This window comes from Lynx rufus, unplaced genomic scaffold (assembly GCF_022079265.1).
Source record: "Lynx rufus isolate CCGP_SWC_20201006 ecotype Redwood Valley unplaced genomic scaffold, mLynRuf1.p SCAF_3, whole genome shotgun sequence".
Taxonomy (NCBI): Eukaryota; Metazoa; Chordata; class Mammalia; order Carnivora; family Felidae; genus Lynx; species Lynx rufus.
Genome location: NW_025814845.1, coordinates 126,831,254 through 126,848,142, shown reverse-complemented (window position 1 = coordinate 126,848,142; position 16,889 = coordinate 126,831,254). Strand labels below are relative to the sequence as shown.

Here is a 16,889-nt window from a genome sequence, read left to right as displayed (position 1 = left end):
AACAAAGCAGGTCTGAACCTTACCCACAAGAAGCAGGCAAACCACTGTGGAGACAGCCATTAAACAAGCTATTGCACATTTAATGATTTGATTCCACTTCTGGTAAGTGCTATGAAGGAGTAGTACAGAGTGACCAGTGAGGTCCCTGTAACAGTCTCTGAGGTGGATCTCATTCTCAATTATGGACAAAGAGTTATCATTAATATTTGTAACATTAAGGTATGATAATTATAATAATGTAAAATATCCTGAACAAATAATCATGATAATTATCACTATTATAATAATGACTTGGGAAATTATTTTATATCAACTGGTCAATGAGGAAAAGCATGGGAATAAATGAGGAAGAAAGTCTAAATGTGTGAGAGAGTATAATTACTGCCAAAGAATTTCAATAGCAGCATTGTATTCCTTCATAGAGGAAAATGTCTCCATGTAGAGGCTTAGAGACCTTCAATACAAGACATCCACCCCACCTCCAGGACAGCAAGGTACTAAAAGAAAGACAACCTGGAAACAAACATGAGCTTTGTATTTTCCAAAGATATATCCTGTGTTTTCCAAGACAGACTTCATTTTGAACACTTGGTCCCTTTGTGCCCATTAACCACTAAAACAATCTGGAAATATCAATATTTTGAGGTTTAAACCACATCCAAGATGACCTCCTGAACTTAGAAGTAGCACAAAAGTCCCAGTCAGACCAAAAACACTGTTTTGCAAAATAGTGCAGCACTAAATGGTAAAAGATGAACATTTTCTATCAAAACTGTTGCTCTAAACTAGAAACCCCATTACCATGGCTTCAAAGCTGCCATAATAACGTATTCTTCAATTCTGTAAAATGAGAGCCCATGGAAATGGTACTTTCAGATGTAGAAACCTGGGCATCCCATCAACACATGTGATAAGTTGTTTCTTGCTTATCTCCCCACATGCACTGGCAACTCTAGTAACTCCACAAAGATTCTATGAACTAAATACTCTATGTGTCTCTTTACTCAGTGAAGAAAAACTCCTTGTAATTAGAATTCTAGGTGCATGGGTGTCTCCGGACAGCTCACAATGGAAAAGATACCAGTTGATTTATTATATGAAATGAGTGCATCATAAGGAATTCAGAGTGGTGTTAATGGGACAGCCAATCTTTGCTGGGACCTTAAGTTGCTTCGCTTTAATTTTTGCTGTCACACAATTGTTATAATAAAAAATTACGTTCTATTAAGGAGATGACGAATCTATGACACTTGTGCTACCACTGCCCCTTTCCCCACCACAGTAAACCTTTCACTCTCTAGAACAGACTTGGCCTCAGAGGACAGCTTAACAGAGAGTTCCAAGTAGCTACTCCCCATGAACTGAAGGAAACACAATAGTCAGAGTCATTTGCTAATCCTCACATAGACTATCTTACTTAACATTCACAATGCTGGGTTCTATGACACCAGCTGGATTCCATCAGACTTAAACTGTTGCCATTGTTAAGACCTATCTTTGGCACAAAAACAGACACATAGACCAATGGAATAGAATAGAAACCCCAGAATTAGACCCATAAAAGTACGGCCAACTAATCTTTGACAAAGCAGGAAAGAATATCCAATGGAAAAAATGGTGCTGGGAGAACTGGACAGCAACATGCAGAAGGATGAAACTAGACCACTTTCTTACACCATTCACAAAAATAAACTCAAAATGGATAAAGGACCTGAATGTGAGTCAGGAAACCATCAAAACCCTAGAGGAGAAAGCAGGAAAAAACCTCTCTGACCTCAGCCACAGCAATTTCTTACTTGACACATCCCCAAGGGCAAGGGAATTAAAAGCAAAACTGGACTATCGGGACCTCATGAAGATAAAAAGTTTCTGCACTGCAAAGGAAACAGTCAACAAAACCAAAAGGCAACCAACGGAATGGGAAAAGATATTTGCAAATGACACATCAGACAAAGGGCTAGTATCCAAAATCTATAAAGAGCTCACCACACTCCACACCCGAGAAACAAATAATCCAGTGAAGAAATGGGCAGAAAACATGAATAGACACTTCTCTAAAGAAGACATCCAGATGGCCAACAGGCACACGAAATGATGCTCAACATCGCTCCTCATCAGGGAAATACAAATCAAAACCACACTCAGATATCACCTCACGCCAGTCAGAGTGGCCAAAATGAACAAATCAAGAGACTATAGATGCTGGAGAGGATGTGGAGAAATGGGAACCCTCTTGCACTGTTGGTGGGAATGCAAACTGGTGCAGCTGCTCTGGAAAACAGTGTGGAGGTTCCTCAAAACATTAAAAATAGACCTACCCTATGACCCAGCAATAGCACTGCTAGGAATTTACCCAAGGGATACAGGAGTACTGATGCATAGGGGCACTTGTACCCCAATGTTTATAGCAGCATTTTCAACAATACCCAAATTATGGAAAGAGCCTAAATGTCCATCAACTGATGAATGGATAAGGAAATTGTGGTTTATATACACAATGGAGTACTACGTGGCAATGAGAAAGAATGAAATATGGCCTTTTGTAGCAAAGGCCTTTTGTGGGTGGAACTGGAGAGTGTTAATGCTAAGTGAGACTCTTAAAAACTGAGAACAAACTGAGGGTTGATGGGGGGTGGGAGGGAGGGGAGGGTGGGTGATGGGTATTGAGGAGGGCACCTGTTGGGATGAGCACTGGGTGTTGTATGGAAACCAATTTGACAATAAATTTCATATTTAAAAAAATTAGAATTAAAAAATTAAAAATTAAAAAAATTTTAAAAAAGACCTATCTTTGATATTGCTGAGGAATGTGAATGGAATGAGAAGAAAAACGAAGCTAAGGTCACTATCAAGTCAATTACACTGTTCACCTTCCTCAAGGTGTTGTACCATAAACAGACAAGATTACATTAGCCAGTCACTGACCTTATGGAGCGCAGGAGCCAAGACCGGTACCAAGAACCCATTGTAAATATAATTAACAAGCTGATTGCGAATCAAGGGGTGAGCCACCTAAGAGAGAAACAGGTAGTCATGAAAAAGACAAAGAGTTTAATCTTTAGGTCTTCTTAAAATCACACATTTCTGTGAACATCCTACATTAAAAAAGGAAATTCATATTTTGGCCATTTATTCCATGGTTAAAAAGTAATTCAGACTTCAAACCACTATGTAATTTTTTTCAGATGGTTTATTCCAGTATAAACAGCTTGGACTTTCAAATTTAAAAATTGGTAACTTTAGGGGTGCCTGTGTGGCTCGGTCACTTAAGCATCCGACTCTTGATTTTTGGCTCAGATCATGATCTCAAGGTTCATGGGATCGAGTCATACGTTGGGCTCTGCACTGACAGCACAGAGCCTGCTTGGGATTCTCTCTCCGTCTCTCTCTGGCCCCCCACCCCATTCACACTCTCTCTCTCAAAATAAATAAATAAACTTCTGAAATAACTGATAATTTCAAGTTTCTACTTGAAAACAGATAGTGGATTGAATATGTATAAGGACACATAAATTAAAATTAACAAACTATAAAGTATATTTTTGCCCCATAACTTCACCTATGTCCCATCTCAACTTCTGACTAATTTAAAAAAAGAGTACAACTACTAGAGTGGACAATTCAATACATTTATTTTGCTAGCAGAAAGAATTCATGTTAATGATGGATTTTCTGACATTTATACTGAGGGGAAGGCATGTAGAAAATCTTTTCATAAAAAATAAGATTCTGTTCAAAAGTTGAAAACATTACCAGAGGTACAACTCTTCCTATGTTTGATTTTTAAAATATATTTAGCATGGATAACACTTTACTAATATCTTTTATGAGTAATCTTTTCAGTAATACCTCCAAACAAAAAAATCTTAAAACTATATGGCCTCAATTTCAAAATATAGCATGAAATATATCATTTCTCTGTCTTTAACCATGCCTGTTAGCTTTTACTTCTCTTTCTTAAAAAAAAAATAATAATAATAAAATCAAACAATAAAGTGAAAAGCAATTTCTAGGGAAGTAAACCTAGATCTTTAAATTACTGATAATCTCTCTCTGTGTGTACATTTGGGAAGGAACTAATAGTTTCATCTTTTTTATTTCCACACACTTCTGCAAGAAATGTTGATAGACTGTAATATTAAAGGGGGGGAAAAAAAACCCTGAAGATGTAATCCATTTATCTTATATATAAATAAAACTTCCTTTGACTTAGCAATAAAAATGAGATAGGAACTAAAGTAATTTACTTTCATTTTCTTCCAGAAGCTATTTCTTTATTTGGTAGATAAACAGATTATAACTAACATTTTTCACCTTATAATCAACATAAGGAAAACTTGATTTCTTAATAAATCCAATATGAAGGTAATATTTGTATTGTATAGAAAGAAGACATTTTTTATGAAAAACCACTACATCCTTAAATATATATAAAATCTGATTTTTATTGAAAGCAGTAACAAGAAATCTGAAGGTAAAAATCTAATCAAGGAGCCAAATATACTAGAGTTCAGTGGTTGTTTTTTCCCCGAAGCAGACCAATTTCAAAGCATAGATTTAATTTGTGTTGCTAAGAAGATGCTTAACTTCTTCTAAATTCAATTGGGATAACAATATTCTTTATGTAGCATGCGCCATTAAGCAAAATAAAGTGTTTTCCTTTGTATACTCCCAAGAAGACCTTGAAGTAAGAGTAGTATAATTTGGTGTACTTAGAAGCCTAAAAATATCTATTTAATGAGTGAAGCATTGAACTTATTTTTGATGGTTAAGTGGATAATCAAAACAGAATTAACACTTTTTATAAGGAAGATAAAGAAAACCTACTTATTTTCTTCTCAATTAAAACTTCCCCCAAACCTATAAACTAACATTTTTGTTCATTCAAGGACATTCAGTATGCTTAAAACAAAGCAGCAATATTCCATAAACATTAAAATTTTAAAAAGGAATGCTGCTGAACTATCTTCCGCAGTGCTTGTATCCTGAATGCACCAGCACAAAGGGCTCCTCTACTGTGTTCCACTACCCACCTGTATGACGGCATTGCAAAACTCCAGGGAGTTCATGAACTGAACGAGAGCAGGGAGTAGGAGCCAGTCGTCCTTCAGAAGGCAGTGCCATTCCTCACCTTTCTCTTCGAGCTTTGTAGGCAGGGAAGAGTAGAGACCACTGAGCCCGGTTGCAAGTACCTGTGTTCAGACATAAAAATAAGCTCTTTTCCAAAGTTCTTAGCCTGTAACTCATAGCTGCCTAGTGATGCTAATGCCACTTTTCCAAAGACCACACTCTAAGCACCGAGGCTATTCAAATATTCAAAAATATCAGCTAGCTAGGAAGGACTCAACAGGTGAAGAGTTCAACTCCAGCCGAGGACACAGCAGCACCAGAGGGATTTGGCTGACACATGCACAGTTAATACAGGCTGCTTATCTCTTATGTGCCAGGCATACGCTCAGCTGGGGGTACAGGGAGTGGAGGGAGACACATGCGGAGATGAAGAAAACATGAGTCTGCCCGCAAGGTGTTTGGGAGAGAGGCGGATCCATATACAATGCATTACAGTACAATACACTGAGTTCAAATCCAGAGAAAGACTAAGGCAATCCAGGACAGAAGATCGCACAGGTAGGAACCATGAGTAGCCTTATGAGAAAGATTCGTGCAGACGTATTAAAGGTCATGACCAATACACACATGTTTACAGTTTAGAAAGCACCTTAATCTGATCTCCACAAATTATAGCAAGAAGTGGAGGTCATGGGCCAGTTAGATGTGATGATGATCAGCTAAGGTGGGTCTAAGCTGAAGCATCAGCAATAAGAGAAGAGAGGAGGAAATAGAGCTGAGTATCATGTGTCAGGTGGCTGTGAGAGTGCACTAGGTAGGCCTCTATCAATCCAGTAGTAATCCAAAGGTCACAGGGTTTATTTACATCCTCTCTCAGTGCTAACATGAAACTTTCAGCATTTGGGCTCAGTCAGTGAGGGTGAATGAGACCTCAAATTTGTCAGGTTATCCAGCTTGGTCTTTAAGAAAATAGCGATCCTCTTTTTTTTTTTTTTTTCAAAGAGAGAATGTGAGCAGGGGAGGGGCAGAGAGAGAGAGAAAGACAGAGACAGAGAGACTTAAGCAGGCTCCATGCCCATCGGGGAGCCCAAAGCAAGGCTCATTCTCACACTATGAGATCATGACCTGAGCTGAAATCAAGAATCAGATGCTTAACCGACTGGGCCACCCAGGCACCCTGGTGATGCCTTTAACAGAGATAGAAGTGTAGGAAAGAAACACATTTACAGTGGGTACCTATTGATTTTATCTTGCAGAGTATAAGACCAAGGAAAACTATTAAGAGGCCTCCCAATTGGGAACTGATGCCAGCTAAACAGCACCTTAGAGATCCCAATCTGGCAGCCATGCAAAGAACGGGCAGGAGTGGCCCAGAACGGGTGCAACGAGGTCATCTATAGAAGGCACTGCTCCAGAGTAAATGCTAAATTTACAAGGAATTCAAATCAGATTGAACACTCAAGGAAACGTTCAATCCTGAGTTAGCCCCAGAAAAGAAAGAGTGAACTATTCATTGATCTGACCATCTAATAAGAGATGAACAGGCCAATTACAATAGCGCAATAAATATTCAAAATATGTAAGAGAAAAAATATAGTGCTCTGGATATACAAAAGGCTCTTACTCTAGACTTGGGGGGCTGAGAGCATGAAATGTTCTCAACAGAACTGATATCCAAGCTGCTGAGGAATAAATAGGAGTTACGCCAAAAAAGAGCCTTGGAAGGAAGACTATTTCAAGCAGCAGATGTACAAAAGCTCATAGGGGTAAGAAAAGATGGCATCTTCCAGGAACTAAGAGAAATACAGCATTACTGGAATGTAAAGGTAGAGGTAGAAAGAACCAGGCAGGTTCAGATCCTATAGGGTTTTGGAGGCCAGGGAAAAGAGCTTGAAGGACACCCCGATGGGGAGCCTAGTAGACAGATGTGTGCTTCTGATGCTCAGGAGTGGGATCTGGACCAGATGTGGAGATCTGGAGTCATCCATTTGTAGATGGTACCTCAAGCCATCAAGACCAGAGAGAGGAGGGAAGGTAGGTTCAGACAGATGAGATACGACAAAATAATCCAGGGCTTGGCATCAGAAACAGAAAGTCAGAAGAAAGTATGGAAACAGGTATGCTGAACTTGGAAAAATTATCTGCCAACTCATTGCTGTCTCTCCTTTTCTCTTGTCCTGTTCCCACAGCACTCTCCCATCCCTCTGTGGAACAGTCATCTTTCTGATCGTCTTTATTAGGTGATTGGCTATTTTCTCCAGTTCATCTGGTCTGACTTATTCACTGCTCTTTCCCCAGCACCAGCCTTCCATAGTGCCTGGCCGACAGTCGCTGTTCTAGAAATATGTGTAGGTCGGGTGAATGAATCTGAACTCTGAGCAAAGTCTTGGAAAGGAAGACATAAATATTTAGCAACGAAGGTTTGGAGTCTTGTTCTTAAGACTATGCAATACTCATTATTCTGCAGAACATTTTCATCCATGTTTCCTCTGGCTCCACTTTCTGTAGGCCAGAACAAAGTAGGCCTCTGTGTCCAGCTATCACGTGGCACTGTCCTTCTGCACAGGCAGGCTTCTGTTTGCATCTGAACCATGCCCTTCTCAGAATACTCTTTTTGAAAAGTGAATACTAGGGCACCTGGGTGGCTCAGTCGGTTAGCATCTGACTCTTGGTTTCAGCTCAGGTCAAGAACTCGCAGTTTGTGAGTTCGAGCCCCATGTCAGGCTCTGTGCTAACAGAGTGGAGCCTGCTTGGGATTCTCTCTCTCCCTCTCTTTCCCCCCCCCCACCCTTGCCCCTCCCCCACTCGCTCTCTGTCGCTCTCTCAAAATAAATAAATAAAAATTTTTTTTCTTAAGTAAAATATTAGGTATGTGTTATCTTTAATTACTGTCAGTGATGTATGTAATTTGAAAATTAATGTTGCTGTAATTATATTGATATACTGAATAGCTATTCCCAGCTTTTTAGTCAGACAAATTAGGCCTGTCTATGAATTCATCTTCAAAGCCTCAAAGTGGTTAAGGAATCGGGAGTATGCAGAATTAAAGCCTTTGTACTGCGGTTAATTTAGCATGAGTTAGCAAATGTAATTGATTTTTAAAATGTGACATCAAGATTAGATTTCCCTTCAAGGAGAATTCTCCGTGTCTGTTCTCCCTTGCCAGAGGTTCCAAATTTGTAACAGGCAACTCACTCGGGTCACATTCAAAACTGGAATTAAAATGATTTGTTTGGGTATGTTGACAAGGAGTTAAATACTTTAAATAGGGGACATTCTTCTTTGGGACAACAAATGCCCTGATTTTGAAAAAGAGATAAATGCACAATCTCGTTTACTGTTTGTTTCCAGTACTTTAACATATTATCTGGCTTGAAGGTGTTCATTTGAGTGAGTGAATGAATGCATCAATAAAGGTCATTATAAACAAAACAGAGAAATACATATACTCTTGACACCTCCCATGTTGAAATGGTTCACCTGTTTTTCTCAGGGCCCTTCATACTCCACTGTGGGCTTCTCTCCCAGATGCGCCCCCCTGCCCCCCCACACCGCCCGACTCCCACTCTCTCCCATGGCATCAGCTGGTGTCTCCGCATGAAGACCTCAGATTCTCAATCTACAGGCCTGTAGTCTGTTGTGGAGTTGGATGTGTTATTCATAGTGAGTGCTTCTAGCATCTGATACTCAACATACCTGACTGGACAGATCATCCACACCTCCAGAGTGGACTAGAATGAACAAGTCAGACCGGGTGAGCCGGAGAAGACAGCCAACAAACTAACAAATGCAAGAAACACGAATGCTCTACAGAGGGACTCAGGGGGTGCTGTGGGAACAGTAGAAGGGAAAAGGAGAGGCAACAATAGGTTTTGCAGATCATTTTCCCAGTAGTTTAATGACATAATCTATTTACTTTTATATTTCATTTTTAACGTAAAAATTTAAAAAAACATAGACATTCAACAGTTAAACATAAAATACCCATCTATTATTTGAGCCTTTTATGATCCTCTCTACAAAACAAACAAAAAAAAAGTAATTTTAAAACATAGTATTTATTCCCAGCCCATTAAGTGTTAACTCAGTATTTCTAATTTATCTTCTCTCAAGAGTCTCCTTAAAAGAAAGCTAATCACCATATAAAATCATAAGGATAACAACAGTTTAAAACAACAGGGTGCCTGGGTAGCTCAGTTGGTTAAGCGATCAGGTCATGATCTCGCAGTTCGTGAGTTTGAGCCCCATGTCAGGGCTCTCTCACACATATTCTCTTTCTCTCAAAAACTTTAAAAACAAAATAAAATAAAAAGCAAACCACTTCCCTGACAGCAGAACAGTATGGGACTTGTTGCAACTGTGGATTTTAGTATCAGACTAACACGGTTTCAAACCTGACTTTGCCATTTACAGAGGTTTCTAAGGTTCAGCTTCTTCAGTGAACTGGTGAAAGAATTAAAGACAATACGCATGTACAGAGATGGGCATCGTGGCTTACACACAGCAGTGTTTCCAGTGGAGGTGAGGAAAGAGGACATGCACAGAGGGCGGAACAATTCAGGGAAGGTCCATCATTAACTTTAAACACTAATGGTACCTGGTTAATTTTAGCAAAAGAAAAAGATTTCTAGAAGATGACTTTAGTCTGAAGCTAGCAGCAAAACAGCTGGTGGGGACCATTTGATACAACTTGCCAAAATAAAAAAGCTCATAAATTTTGGAGAGGAGATAAATAACTTTCTATCAGTGGCTGTGTACCTACAGTTGCTTAATTCAATTTACATTTCCTGATCTACCTATATGCAGCTTTCTACTTTGGCCAATATATAACAAGTGACGAAGACATAACCATCAATATTTGGTTACAAAAAATCAAAAGTGATAGGGTCATATACAGTTGCCCATCCATCATTTGTCAGTACTAAATTGTACCCTAGAGTATTCTCATTCTCCTCCTTTTCTGGGAGAGCATGTCTTGTCAGTGGAGGCAGCGGAACGAGCTCTTCCTAAAAACTACAACACAAAAGTTTCCAAAATGTGGTCCAGTTTCCTGAAAGAGTCATTACTCTTCCCAAAGCCTGATGCTAACACACTTTGACAATCATACTAATTACAGAAAGCTTTTTGTCAATTGTGGTCCTTAGCTGGATGGCTAACAGAGTACGCTTTTATCATCAACATAAAGAGTTCTTTTTTTTTTTTAATTATGTTGTCAGATGTAATTATAGAAAACTGGGTACAAATGAGATTATGGGATCTATCCTGAGGGGCAACTTGGCACAACAGACCTCTGTGTTCCACTCTAGCAAATAAGGTCAGCTGGAGCTGTTGTTGTCCCTCCGATTTTAATGAACTGTACAGTGTTTTAAAACACGTTTTTATAAAAGCAACAATTACTCAGTGAATTCTGCTTATAACACATAATAAGTGGGTATCTAAACATTAAAAACTGCTCCATTCTAGTGATATGTTTACATTTTGAAGTATAAAATATTACAAACATAAAACCTAAAAACACCTCCAAGACTTAACATATTTTAATATTTTGCCATAATTTATTCAGAGTGCTCTTTATTTTTTCAAAAAAAAAAAAACCCAAAAAACAAAAAAACAACCACATTACAAATAGAGCTAAAGCCTACTCCAATCATTTCTCCTTCCTTCATCCCCAGAAATAACCACAATTTTGAACTCAGTACATATTATTCCTGTGCTTGGTCTTGTACTTTTGCTGTATACATATGTGTCCAAAAAACAGTCTATACTAAAATTCTGTGAGTTAAAACCTTATGTAAATTTTATGTAAATACTAACATGCTATATGAAACCTCTTTCTACTTTTTCTACTCAACATGTTTTTAGATTACTGGTGTTCACACATGTGGATCTAGTTACCTGCTAATACATGTGGTTCATTCATTTTGAATCATGAGTAGTATTCCATTGAAAAAGAATAAACCATTCATTTATCTTTCCCTTAATGTATTTGTTTTGCTCTTCCTCAAATCACTATTCTATTGAATATCTTTGTGTGTGTACCCTTGTAAACATGTGCCAGATTTCCCTGGGGCAGATATCTAGAAGTGAAGACAAGATCACATAGTATGCAAATATTCCATTTTATTAAATATTGCCATACAGCTTTCCTGCATTATTGTACCAATTTATATTCTCAAGAGTTCTTGTTTTTTCTCACCCTTGACAGCGCTTGGTGTTAACAGATGTCCAACAGTTAGCCAACTTGATGAGCATTATCTGGTGTCTCACTGTGGGTTCAATCTGCATTTTCCCTGATGCTACTGAAGATGAGAATATTTTCATATGTTTATTGGCTTTGGGTGTCTTCTGGGAACTGTCCATTCATATCCTTTGCTCCACACTGGGTGTGGAGCCCGATGGGAGGCTTGAACTCACAACCCTCAGATCAAGACCTGAGCTGAGATCAAGAGTTGGACACTTAACCAACTGAGCCATGCGGGCCTCCTTTGCCCTTTTTTCTAATGGGCTGTTTCATTGTTTTCTTATTAATTTGTAGCATTACATATATTTTTGTGTATTTGGGGTTCCAAACACATACGCAGTTATGTGTATTACAAATATCTTCTCCAAATCTGTGTTTTTGTTCTTAATTCCAGTCACTTCCTATGGTTCATGCATTATAGGAAGTCTTCATATAATGAACACAGTGCTGCTTAAGCACAAGGGTCCTTGAGTCAGGTTGCCCCAGTTCAGATCCCGACTTCATCTCTTACTAGCCATGAGGCCTTTTATAAATTTACTTACTGTCACTGTGCCTCAATTTCTTCATCTATAAAAAAGGGTATAATACTAGTACTTATAGTTGTGAGGACTAGATGATTTAATACATGTAAAGCATGAAGAACAGTATCAGCCATACAGTAAGTTCTCAACAAATACGTTACTGTTACCATTATTCATAATCATCTGTTATTTCTGGTATTTTACACACATTTATAGGACTTTTAGCAGTGATTTGTCATGTTCCATGAAGAATCCTATTGGGATTTTGATTTAAGTCACATTAACACTTCATAAATTACACCTTACATTTGCAAGGGGGCAATGTTACTTTTACCTGGAGAGAGATAAAGTGATCACCACTTTAACCAATAAGTAATCAAGTGTAGCATCACAAAAGTGAGACGACCCAACACATGCTTCTTGATATAATGCAATAAGAAGTGTATCACATCACCTGTAAAGTATTCTTACAAACTTACCCTGAATTTAATCAAGCACTTAGACCTAACTTCCAATTTGCAGGACATACAGGTGATAGGGACAAGTTAAACTACATAAGAAACAAACCCAGAGCGGGGCACCTGGGTGGCGCAGTCGGTTAAGCGTCCGACTTCAGCCAGGTCACGATCTCGCGGTCCGTGAGTTCGAGCCCCGCGTCGGGCTCTGGGCTGATGGCTCGGAGCCTGGAGCCTGTTTCCGATTCTGTGTCTCCCTCTCTCTCTGCCCCTCCCCCGTTCATGCTCTGTCTCTCTGTCCCAAAAATAAAAAAAATAAAAAAAAAAGAAACAAACCCAGAGTATGTAGGACATTCAACAAGACAATGGCTTCTCTTAAAAAGTCACTGTCATTGAGGGAAAAAGTGTCAGGTTGTTATAGATTAATAGTGACTTAAAGAGATATGACAGGGGCGCCTGGGTGGCTCAGTCAGTTGAGCGTCTGACTTCAGCTCAGGTCATGATCTCACGGTCTGTGAGTTCAAGCCCCGCGTCGGGCTCTGTGCTGACAGCTCAGAGCCTGGAGCCTGCTTCAGATTCTGTGTCTCCCTCTCTCTCTTCCCCTCCCCTGCTCATGCTCTGTCTCTCTCTGTCTCAAAAATAAATAAAAACATTAAAAAAAAAAAAGATATGACAATCAGAGATGTACCTTGTATCAGACTCCAGTTTGAAAAAAAAAAACCTACAAAAATCATTCGAGGCATAACTGAGAAATTGGATATTAGATCCTATTACGGAATTATTGTATAATTTTCTTAGGTATAATAAAGGCATTGTGGTTATGCAGGAGGGTGTCCTTATTTATAGGAGATTCATACTAAAGTATTTAATGTCTGTAACTTAATTCCAAATGTCTATATCTTCATTTCAAATTGTACAGCAGAAACAAAAAACATAGATGATAAACATAAATATTAACAATTTTGAATGTAAGTGGTGTGTATTTGGTGATCATTTCGGTATTCTTCCAAGTTTTCTGTATTTTACCTTTTTTATAACAAAAGGTTGTAAAGCATAAGTGGCATTAACTTTATGGACTGATTTTCAGGAAAGTGTCATCTACACGGTATCTACAAACTAAATAGTTTTCCATTTATTTAGGTCTTCTTTTATACTGATTAAAAAAGTTTTATAATTTTCTCTGTAAAACCCTTTCACAGATTTGTTAGATTTATTCAAGATACCTTAGAATTGTTTGCTTTTGCAGATAATATCTTTTCTTAATTGCCTTTTGCATACTGATCTGGAGAACCACCTGAATATTTTGATGATTTGTTTCAATGGCTGTGCTCCTTCTTTAACAGAACTACCCAAAACAATTCAAATAAGCCCAAACCCAAACCTCTGTATAGGTCTCTCACAAAACTATTTTTAGTAAGCTTCTGCCTCCACAGCATTGCTCATATCCAGCCCTTCTTTGTCATTCTCATCCCTATCATTCTTGTTTCTAGACCCTAATGTATCTCCCGACCTCCTCAGCATCTCCCCATCTTGAGCAAACTCACCTATCTTACCCAGTTTAAACTCCTAAAAGAATTCTGATTCTACCGTGTTATTGCTCAAATTTCTTCAAGAGCTCTCTGAACTGGATAGAGCAAATGTGATAGGCAGACTAATGCCCACCCGCACCCACACACCCACACTGTTCGCTTCTAATCCCTGAACCTGTGAATGTAATAGGTTACATGGCAAAGGGGAATTAAGGTTGCTCATCAGCTGATGGTTAAATAAGGTCATCCTGGATAATCCAGGTAAACCCAAAGTAAATTGCAAGGCTCCTTCAAAGTAGAAGAGGGAGGCGTGACTACAAAATGGTGTTCAGAGAGATACAATACTGCTGACCGCACAAGTGGAGGAAGGGGCCACAGGCCAAGGAATGTGGGAGGCTTCTAGAAGCAGGACAGGGCAGGGAAGTGCACTCACCACGAGAGCCTCCAGAAAGGAGGCTGCCAAGGCAGGAGCCCTGCCAAGATCTCCATTTTAGCCCAGTGACACCTGCTGGACTTCGAACCTACAGTAAGCCAATACTACCGTAAGATAATGAATCTGTGTTGCTTAAAGCCCCCAGAAGAAATAAAAAAGTAATACAGCAATGTATTTCAAAGGTGCTTAGATTCAGGTAAGAAGTTCCATTTTTGCCGATGATAATATATTCTTTAAAAAGAGTTTACAAGAAACCGCACCGTTGAAGGCAGTAAGGAAGGGAGATTTAATATGTTGGCACAGATGGAAGGGAATCAGCTCCTTACTTCCCATCTGACTATCACTCTTTCTACAATTTCTAATTCTACTGGTCAGAACCCAGAAGAGACACATGGTACCCTGAATTTCTGAACTGTAGTTCTAATTTTCAAAATTTTTATCCATCTGTTTGCCCCAAAATATTCACCACATACTAGGTGATCCTGGTTTATTAGTAAAAATAAGAATTTAGTAGCATGAAAAAGATTATTGCTTTTGAACCTCAAAGCAAAACACAGTATATTATTCACTAGGGTTGCTATTAGCATTTTGGGCAAGTCGGTTCTTTACTGTGCAAGACTGTTCCACAAACTACCAGACATTAAGCATCCTTGGCCTCTGAACACTAAATGCTGGTTGACCTCCCTCCACAGCCACCTCATGTCCCTATGACAACAAAGGACACCGCACAGACATTCCTAACTGCCCTCCCCCCAGTCAAGAACTACTCATATAGTGTTCATTAATAATGAATCTAATCTACTTATGGCAACTTGCCTGGCCTATTTCAATAAAACTCATTAATGGTCTTACTATTCCAGCAGAATCAGGCATACTTAAGACAGTACAGTTTATAAAGAAATATAATGAGGTGACTGTAAGAAGAACAACCAATCGGAGCACCTGGGTGGCTCAGTCAGTTAAGCGTCCCCTCAGGTCATGATCTCTTGGTCATGGGATCAAGTCCTGTGCCCCACCCCACACTGAGCGTGGAGTCTGCTTAGGATTCTCTCCCTCTGCCCCTCCCCCACTTATGCATGTGTGCGCTCTCTGTCCCTCTCTCAAAAAATAAAATAAATACAAAATTTTTAAAAAGAACAGACAATGGAAATAGACTGGGAGTGTTTACTGAGTTGGGAAAATAAAATTAGCTGTTGCCCAACATCCCTGACAAATCAGATGATATAAATCTGCCATTCAAATGCCCCTTCCAAAGACAACACTAACACCAAAAACTAATCAGAGCCCTAAGGTATCTTAAGAGCCTCAGACAGCTCCCATTATTTTCTGGAACTGTGACCACGACTGGATCTATGCTACACCAACACCTGCAAAGGACCTCACACTTTCTCTGTCACCATGTCGATGATCACGAAGCTATACAGAGTGAAGTATTTCTTGCTACCTCAAACTGTAAATACGTATTTATTTTTATAAATAAAATCAGTGCTTTGTGTCTATAATCATCTGGTCATTATCTTGCTGAGAAATAAACTGATCTATGAAACCCGCTGAGCAGTCTCACAGCGTGCCATGATTCTACAGTGCAAGATCAACTTGAAAAGCTAAGAATATAGAAAAGTGCACGTTCTACCAATCACTCAGGATATATTCATAGTAAAAAACTAAAATAGTTCCTAACCCAACAGAAATGAAACATGAAATGGTAACACATAGAGTTTCCTCTGTTGGCTTATTTAGAGCTGACAATGCTCAGCCAATAGCTTTTCAACTTAGATTGCTCCCTCCAAAAGATTTCCTCCAAACATCTTTCCGTAGAAGGTGCCAAGTACAACTTGCTGAAAAGAAAGGTATAAAAAAAAGTATTTACCATTAGCACGAGAGAGGAAAAGCGGAGTGGGTGGAAAGCATGCCAACGAGAGGGACTTACTGGACAAAAGTAGGTGTTCTCCACAATGTGATTGGCCACCATGCTGTTCTCAGCAGACAGAGACATGATGAAAAGCAAAGCATCCCGGGCCTGCTGACCCACTGTCCCCTCTCGGTGAATGAAGGGAATCAGAAGGGAGAAGATGAGGAAGTTGGCTGCCCCTTGGTCCTCACTAGTGTGGAAGAAGAGTTCCAGAATAGATGGATCTTTGGCAAGGATGGAACAAAGCTGATTGAGGAGGACAACCAGCTTCCCCTCCACGGCAGGGGTGCTTGTTCCCGAACAAGAGCTCAGCAACATCATCAGGGGCTTCAGGATGGGCTTGTGGTGCAACAGAGGCTGGTGCGACTGAGTGACCAACATCTCGTACATCTTTAGCTGCTCGATTTTAGTCTCATCAGTAAATTCCCTCCGCAAGCTCCAAAGGAAGAGTTTCTCCATGATGTTCTCGGAGACCACAAATTCCAGAATCGGCCCCATCGCAGCATCCTTGGCTTGCTCTTCAATTAGCAAGAAGAGCATGTGTTCTACATAATTCTGCACGGCACTGGCCTCATCTGGAGGGATGGATCCATATTTTGCCTGGGTGTTCTTCAAGGGGTCGTGCTTCTCTAAGATCTTCACAACCTGTAACCAATTCAAACATTTGTCATCCATCTCATGTTTACCATAATTACAATACACACCACCCCTGACTGCGCCTTATCTTT

The 16,889-nt window shown here is 39.4% G+C and overlaps 1 protein-coding gene across 1 annotated transcript in view; it reads right to left on the bottom strand.

The window, feature by feature from the left end:
- Positions 1 to 16,889, bottom strand: part of FHIP1A (FHF complex subunit HOOK interacting protein 1A) — a 96,256-nt gene that overhangs the window by 67,698 nt on the left and 11,669 nt on the right. Inside the window, exons 2-4 of the mRNA XM_047090463.1 lie at positions 16,180 to 16,806; positions 5,034 to 5,192; positions 2,926 to 3,012 (exon numbers count right to left, since the gene is read on the bottom strand). Of these exons, the coding sequence (XP_046946419.1) occupies positions 2,926 to 3,012; positions 5,034 to 5,192; positions 16,180 to 16,806 (873 nt within the window). The remainder of the gene's footprint in view (positions 1 to 2,925; positions 3,013 to 5,033; positions 5,193 to 16,179; positions 16,807 to 16,889) is intronic.